We start from the raw sequence: 8,762 nt of genomic DNA on the forward strand, positions 1-8,762 counted from the left end.
GTCTACCTTCAACAAAGTTTCAGTTAAAGCGAGAAAAAAAAGAGTAAATTTGTTGGGAGAAGTGAAATCTAATCAAATAAAATTCCTCCTTTCAAACTGACATTACTGAATGGTTTTAATAAAATTGAGAATTTCTCACTATTGTTTGTTTCAATGATTTTCTTCAAATTTTCTGCAATTTAATCAGGTGCAATGAAAGGAAAAAAAAAACATCGTTAAACCATATTATAAGAAGTCAGCTCGCTCCCCTTTGAGTTCGATGAATAGTATTTCACGTCCGCTCTGTCGGTTTTTCGGTAACGCAATGCAAATTATTTACTCTTAAGATGACTGTCTCTTAATAAATTCTCTTGCTTACAGTTCCACTGATGAACATTCTGATCCAATTAGTGTTTTTGGGGCTGATTTGCCGACATCTACTTGGACTACTAATATATCTAGCAGTTTTAGCTGCCGAAGTTTTGAATAGACAAGGTTCAAGCGTTAGTGAACCGGCAGATGCGAGAGTTGTGGCGTAGCTCCCCAACAAATTGTTGATCTAATCAATATAGTTGGAAAAGTCGGCTCGGAGTGCTACATGTACGAGGAGGTTGTCCAAAAAGGCCACTATGGACTACACTTGACTGGAATAGAGTCGAAAATGGGAGTGTTACAGTAAAAAAAAAAATTATTCAGGCGATCAGAGGTAAAAATTGATTTGGTGGGAATATGCGTTGATGTTCGCATGAAGGCAGAAAATTTTTTTTTCTTTTCTCAGTCCCCTAATGTGTTATATTGAAATGATATTTCTTTATCATTGCAGTAAGACTCATTCCACTGTCGCAAAAATTTCCTGGCGATATTCTTCTGAAACATCACAGATAATGGGGAACGCTTCTCTTGATTTCTCTGTTGTGGGAGCTTTCTTGGAGCAAACCATCCAGGATACTTTTCGTAATTGAACTCTGGATCCAACATAGAGTTTTCTCAGTCCCCTAATTCCGCAAGGAAGCTTGGGTATTTCCAACTGGCTCCAGCAAGTTATTTACTTTTTGGCTGATCGTTTAATGGATACTACTTTAAATGATTTTAAAACAAAAACTGATGGAGAATAATGAACCAACGTCTCGTCTCAACTTTAGCTGTGTTCTGTCTTAAAATGCTCTTTTTGATAGAAGGAACTGGGTAGTATTGGCATCAACGTACCGAGCATGCTTTCTTTTCGTCTGGTGGCTGTTCACTTTCATTATGCGGTTTTGAAATTGTATTGTTATCAGTTGCTTTTTTCTCCGCGGATTTCTCCTAAATAATTAATTACACATAAGAATGTTCATTAGTATGCTGTATAAAAGACCTATCAGCAATACGTCTTAAAACAGTTTTTGACAGGAGGAACAGCGCAATATTAGCATTAACGTACCAAGCTGCACGCTTCCTTTTTGTCCGGTGGGCACTCAACTTTATCCTGTAGTTCTGGCTTTGGACTGTCTTGGGTCATCTCTCGTCTCATTTCTTCTTCCTTAATAATCCCTTTTACATAAAAGCGTTTGGTGTGTTTGTTCTGTGCGTCTTTTTTCTTCATAGCTCATTTCACTCTTTACCAATTTCGATCAATCTTCGCCTGCAGACACCTTGAAATAGGGTACTTTATGGGATTCTTCATGTGATTAGGATAAGTCATCTCATACATTGATTATTTTTCGCGTCGTATTCGTGCTACACTTACAGGGGGACGTGAAGGGACGGGACGTGGGGATTTCGGGGAAGCCGCGAGCCCTTAAAAGGGAGAGACTGTGTGTCCGCAAGGGTGCAGAGGTGCTAGAGCGCAATATTGTAACTTACAACAGCGCATGCCCCTCCGGATCCAGGCACTCGTGTCCCACAGATACGCACTGCTCCTCATCGGAGCAGATACGGAGCGCAATAGTTTGTGAATGCCAAATCTTGACACCGTGTCACTAGCCGCTTGCAACGGTCTAAAGTGGGTCGACGGTTTTGGTTGTTTTATATTATAAATTATTAAATTAAAAAATTATTATTAAATTAAAAAACTTACACGAAGGGGCTTGACATTGAGATCAGTTAAAACTAATCGTATGAAAATTTTTGATATACTATAGTATACGTTTGTGAGAAAATGCAGGAAATTTAGAATCAAGAGTTTAAAAGAGTATTTCTGACTTTTGTTTTCGAATTGGAATGAAAAAAAACTCCAAGAGCAGGAAAGATTCTGTTGTTATAGTAGTTTATAAATAAATAACTAGGCAGAGTATAGAAATCCCTAAATGCATAGGTAAAAAGCCAAAAGAAAGCTTTTTAGGCAGTTTATGTTCTAAGCCTCTTTAAATTCTAAGTTTGTAACGGTACTATAATCCGGGCTGCTCCAAAAACCTTTCCGCGACCACATAATTCCATGTTAGAATTGTTCAGAAAAGAAGGATGGAGCTCTGAGAAATGCTCAGAATAGTGTTTCATCCTTTATGTTTTTACTCATTTCTTAAGAAGAGCCTCAAATGTTTTTTTGATTGGAACTGCGAAATATTTGCGTACCTGAGACACCTTTTTTTCATCTGATAGCTGTACACTTTCATCCCGTTGTTCTGAACTTGCCATGTCTTGAATCAATTCTTCACTTATTAGTTCTTCCTTAATAATTGCATGCCGTAATGTTAATTGTCCTCTAATAGCTTTCCTCTGTTTTAAAGATACTGACCTGTTTAAAATAAGTATTAAGAGTTTTTTCTTTTCAAAGAAAAAGTAATAGAGACTAGTGCCACGTATACGAATGTGTTTACTTCCTGCTTGCAGTGGCTCTCTTAGTACTAAATGCCATCAGACATTCGAGTGTTTGTTTTAGATACGACCTGTATAACTTCCGCTTTTTTATGGCGGAAACTACGCCGATATTGCAAGGAGGGTGCTGTTGTTCAGCACACTGCCAAATCCCAACCCAAATCGCTCAGAAACCTAGAGGAAGCGTTGGATCATTGCTTATAACAATCCGTTTCGTTGCTCTGATTTGTCGGAGATTGGCAACGGCGCCCAACCGTGTTAGACGATAATGTTGGGCCGCGGATTAAGTCAAAATAAGAGAAACCGCGTAATATTCGCATTTACGTACCTTGTGCTCTTCCTTTTCATCTGCTGGCTGCACACTTCCAACCTGCGGTTCTGAACTTGCGATCTCTTGGATCAATTCTTCTCTTACCGGTTCCTCCTTAATAATAGGATGTCATAAGATCAGGTGTCGGGTACGCTTTCTTTTCGCCTTGTGCCTGCTCACCTTCACCATGTGGGTTTGAAATTATAGTATTTTGGATCAATTCTTTCTTTACTGGTTTTAACCTAATAAGGAAATATCGTTACACTCGTATGTGTGCTGTTTCATAAGGTATATGGAATAATTTCTACCGGTACCACTACTGTGCAGGTAAGGATAAGCAGAAATTAGGCTCCGAGTTCTTTTTTATGTTGGTTCCTGCTAACTTGGGATGGATGAAGAGAAGAGAAGAAGAATGGAAGTGGACAGTGGCACATTACCTCGGAGAAAAAGAAATTCAGAAGGGAGTAGGCGGAAATTACTGCAAAGAGGAAGAAAATCTAGAACTGTAATCGAAACTATAATAACTCAGTGCTGCAATGTTTTAGCAATTTACATCCTTATTCAATAACATTCAGTTACGAAACGCCCAATTCGAGCGAATGTTATTAGTTTTAAAAGATCGTTAATAACTTTGTGAAAGAGCATTCTGAGAAATAATTCTGGTTTTTTTTGTATAGGAAAGTTTGTTATATAAACTAATTATAACTAACTAATGTTATAATATTATTATAACTAACTAACTAACTAATGTTCTGTGGGAGCTTCCACCCTTTTGCAACACAGATGGGAAAAATTGAGAAATTTAGGTTTTTTTTTCTCTTTTTTCAAATTTTTCTTATCTAGATTTCACGAGACTCAGACCACTAGGAGAAGTGAGACTTTGCATTTAATGGTTTCTTTATACCTTCTATCCAAGTATGTGAGTGAGTTTATCAAACACGGTCCCGTTTATCTGCAATGGGAAACTTGACAACGTTCTGATTTCTGCTCTACGAGATGTGTATGATTTTAAATAATGTCTAGTATCTCGGATTGTACTTGCTGTAGAACAATTCGCTTTCAGAATGTAGTACGTGAGAATATCGCATACCAGAATACAGATATTACGCTTCCCAATCCTTTTTGTTCAAAGTGAAAAATCTTCAAAGTATTTCTTAGAGCGCTCTTCTCATAAAGTTTTAGTCTGAGGACTTTTCGCTGGTAAACGCTACTATATGCTCTTATCCACTGTTGGAAAAATGTATTATTGATTCGTTCATCTTTAAAGAGCAATTTTTTTTAATGAGGCTATTCCTATTTTGCAAAAATTTGTTGCAGTAGGTAGTGAAATCTTCGCGGTCCTATTTACTGTGATTACTTACTATCATTTATTTTTTAGGTACTGTGCAATAGTAACATTAACATACCTTGGACGTTCCTATCTCATCTGATGGCTTCCTTCCTCCTTTGAATTTGGGCTGTTTTGCATCAGTTCTTCCTTTATAATTACATATCATAACGTTCATCAGTGTAGAAAATCAATAACCTACATAAATTTTCTTTCTATCGCATCGCATATGGTCTGCATGTAAAGGTAAGTAAAAATGATTTGCCTAGTGGTTGTTTTAATGTTCGTACTTGCGAAGCATATCGCTTTTATTGTTAGTTCAACGAGATAACTCTTGTAGTACATCTAATCTTCGGAAGACAATCGCGAGCGTAATCGGGGTCTATGATGCAGTCAATCCAATTCTTTCGTACCAAATGAGCAGCGGAAAATTGGACTTCAAGCAATAGATAATTTCTTATTACTTTTCCAGTCATAAATTCGACAGCAAATAGGATAATTGGTGAAAGTACATCTAGAATTTGTGGTAACGGTAGACTAATATTAGTCGATTTGGGACAAAAGATTGAGTGCAATTGGCTATTCGATTGTTTGAGGAGTTGGAACGAATAATTAATTTGAGCTCTACTAAACGTGCTCAGTTTTTTTTCCCTTATGTAGTTAGTGGATCCACTTAGATGACCAACGTTTTTTCTTTCTACATCTTGTTCTATTTATACATTTATTCATTCTGTTTGTCACACCCCTATGAGGAGACAACTAATATAACATTGCTTTAGAAAAATACCCAGTGATCGGTGGAGTGAAAGAATCGTTAAGGGTTTAAAACCAGCGTTTAGGGAACTTTTCGATAATCGGTCCTTAACAAAATAAATAAAGGGCGGCCCTTAACACTCAGAAACTTCGTTAGTGAAACGAACCCTTTCCTTATTGTCTTCACCATCTTTTTCCACGCTAAGGTTGATTCATAACATAGTCACTACTATGTCCTGTATGTAATTCTTACTATAACAGATTTCCGCTTCAGCTGCACTCACCTAAAATTCTTCACCTAAATTCAAATGGAATCGGATTGGTGCGTAGGCGCCGGATAGCTATGAAAGAGGGTGCGACGGCTCCCACGGAGTCGCATTGAAAGAGAGCGAAGCCACGGAGCCAGAGAGCTATAAAAGGAGGTGCGACGGGTCCAGTGGTGTGGAATTAGTGTGGGGCAGTAGTACTACGCAGTAACTTCATGTGGATGTTGCAAAAGATTCAAAAAGTGCAAAGGTAGATGTGACGTTGCAACCGTTTCATAGCCGTGGCCACTGGCCGTGTTGCCTTTCACTTCTACGACATCTCCGCTCGTCTACTTCTTTGCACGTTTCTCTCAGGATGGTAACATCACTTTCTCAGAAATTGGAAACACGCATGCAAACGGCTGTTTAAATAGTAAATAGATAAATGCTGCTGCTGCTCAAATAGTAAATATTGATGTCTAACACCATGTTCTCTGTTACTAACAACTTTCAGATGTCTGGTGCTATTTGCTCAGTATATGAACCGCTCATAGATTCCCACCTATAATAGTTCTTAGTTGTTTTCTACATCCCTCTTTTTCTCCCCTCATAACTTTTTTTCAGCTTTTTTTCAGCTGGCCTAATTCGCTCACTGAAGCTCACTCACTAACAAGGATACTAATATCTTGTGATTATGCCTCTCTTTTATTTGTTCCGTCATGTTACCTACTCTCTGCCTCTGAATAACTTTATCTTATTGGCTGGTTTGGTTTTGTCTAGATTGTGGTGTTAGTCGTTTGAGGATTACGAAAGTTGGTGAACCCTCTTTATTAAAGATCCCTCTCCAGATTCGCCTTGGATTCCAACATGTTCCTTCTTGAGCCGATCCTCCTTCCTTCCTTCCTTCTTGATCGTCCAAATCCCTTTATGTAGATAAATAGACCGATTTTAAGCGTTCTGGATGGGGAAGTAGATGTCGTGAGAGGATTCTTCACTTTCTGGAGTAGGAGGACGACATGTATGATGCGTATCTGCCACGAAAAGGACTGCGCCAGGCCCCACTGATAATGAGTTTGCCGATTCTTTCTTATAGACAAATGTGCTTCCTTTTTCTATGTCTTTTTTTGGTGCACCATTCGTGTATGTGAATAAATAAATAAATAAATAAATAAATAAATAAATGAACATCACCTTTTCAGAAAGTAGACACACGCATGCAAACGGCTGCTTAAATAGAACAAGCTTTTTACATTATCTGACGTTGAACGATATCTTTATCAGCACAATGATGTCATTCACGTCATTTTATGTTAAAACATCGTTCTGTCATACCTGTTGGGGGAAATCAGGAGAAACTCCCATAATTCGCGTAATGCTTTCAAATTGTATCTATATTATATTGCTATCGAAAGAGTGTTTGAAGCTGAAGTTTGAATATTCTTCAAATATAGAACTGACGCGATTAGCAAGAAAATTGTGCAATTTTTCGCCTTTGTTTACAATAGAAAAGATGAAGAAGGCATTGTTAGAAAAACACAAGAAAAGAAAATGCCACTACTATTAATTTTCACTGATCAGTGAAGAGGAGCGAAGCGAATAGCAGAGGAAGTCTGAAGTACGGCTTTAGCCAGACGTTCAGGCTGGTTACGTAATAAATATTAATCGATAGTGCTGTAATGAATTTTAGCATATAGTGTAATGAGTAAAATAAAAATTTACAGTCCATTACAGTTGCATCAGATAGCTAACTGCAAGAATTAGAAATGTGTTAATGCAGTATATTAATTTCTGTAATTTCTTGCTACCTCTTGGTGCCAATACCACTTTTTTATCAGGCTTTCAAAGAACTAGTGTAGAATTCTGTTCAGCTTACTGAGCACTATCCTTCAATTCAGAGTTGGTGTAACCTGTCAGAGTGACTGGTTCATGCAGAAAAAAAAAATCTGATTACACAACGGTTTGAAATAGAACAATACGAATTTCGTAGTCCTTCCCTTTTCTTCTTTCCTAGTCAAATCTCTTATATCCCACCCTTGAGAGATTCTGTTGCTCTCTTTCCTTCGCAAAAAATATAAATGCGCACTATTCTCGATATATATAAGAGTTGTTGTGTGTACTTATTACTAGCTCTTTTCGTGTCTTCTTGTCTCTAAAGTATATACATATGTAAAATATGCTTGAACCAAGGAACGCTAGAGATTTTTGCAGAGTTAGGTACTGCCCAAGGAACTCAAGAAGAAGCTCCAGTCTACCATAGAATGCAGTAAAAGTTCTCGTTCTTTGTCAGAATGTTAGCGTGAGCAAAGTGAGCGTGCAATTCCTTCCACTCAGAGAAGATCCTACATCTTGGAGTAAATCTAACTGTCGTATTAATGAATCCTTAAAGAAAACGTTTCTGGGTTCTAACTTGCTACTCTTACTTTACCGCTCCTCAACATTCTGGCAGCACCGAATCCATAGTACAGACGGTTTGAAATGTTCAATAGGATCAGTTGTCGCTTCTAATGAAATTTGCGCAAAAGTTGTTAATGTGAAAACTGTATGTGAAAACTACCTTGTCATCTGCAATTAAGAACTAGCTGAAATGTAATAGACAGTTGCCATTTACAACTTTCAATGAACCTCGACATGGTGATGTTTCAGTATTTTCTTTCGTTAATTGGGGCGGTCACGAGGTTGTTATAATCATTTACCCGAAACTAACGTTTTGACGAAATCGTCTTCTTCAGACCCTGGAAAGATGAAATCGAACGTGATTTGTTTCATCAAATTCCCTACCCACCCAACAAAGAAAGTCCCAAGTTTACACTTCTGGTATGGAAAAAGTAGCCTTTCATATACCGTTTAATTTCGATGAAGTTGATGCTGCCATACGGCGTCGTTTGAGGTGAGTTAATCTCGAAGGAACTGTAGGTATTGTAGAACTCCTAGCAATCTTGAGCAAAGGTTACGCAGTCGCCTATATGATCGTATTTGCTCTACACCGGGACGGAAAATGTGATAACAGGAAGGATGATTGCATGAGTTCCTGTTTTGTTTTTCTGATCTCCTGTTTGCAGTGTGGAGACGAACACATAAAGAACCAGCTAGACCACTATGTATTCGAGTCAAAGAGCACTTGGAGGGCAAACGAAAATCACGTGACTCCATTGCATTAGTTTGTCTCAGGGTGCCGAGACCATAGTCGAATATTCAAGAGGACTGCCTCTGTATTACGTGGAAATTGACCTCCTATTTAAGGCTGCTATTTGATTGCGCTAGTCGTCTCCCCGCAGGTGTCTACCAGTGGCAGAATAGTCGTCCGATTATGAGGTGCAATATTCACTTTTACTTCTATCTATAATACCCAAAAATA

At 38.1% G+C, this 8,762-nt stretch overlaps 1 protein-coding gene across 1 annotated transcript in view; it reads right to left on the reverse strand.

Moving 5' to 3' along the window:
- The window catches only part of RB195_012395 (uncharacterized protein), a gene marked incomplete at both ends in the record, with an annotated part of 30,975 nt that extends 26,388 nt beyond the window's left edge, over nucleotides 1-4,587 (reverse strand). The window contains 5 exons of the mRNA XM_064194223.1: nucleotides 1,186-1,281; nucleotides 1,400-1,498; nucleotides 2,530-2,625; nucleotides 3,101-3,196; nucleotides 4,489-4,587. Of these exons, the coding sequence (XP_064051806.1) occupies nucleotides 1,186-1,281; nucleotides 1,400-1,498; nucleotides 2,530-2,625; nucleotides 3,101-3,196; nucleotides 4,489-4,587 (486 nt within the window). The remainder of the gene's footprint in view (nucleotides 1-1,185; nucleotides 1,282-1,399; nucleotides 1,499-2,529; nucleotides 2,626-3,100; nucleotides 3,197-4,488) is intronic.
- Between the last annotated feature and the right edge of the window lie 4,175 nt (nucleotides 4,588-8,762).

Source organism: Necator americanus, chromosome III, assembly GCF_031761385.1.
Source record: "Necator americanus strain Aroian chromosome III, whole genome shotgun sequence".
NCBI lineage: Eukaryota > Metazoa > Nematoda > Chromadorea > Rhabditida > Ancylostomatidae > Necator > Necator americanus.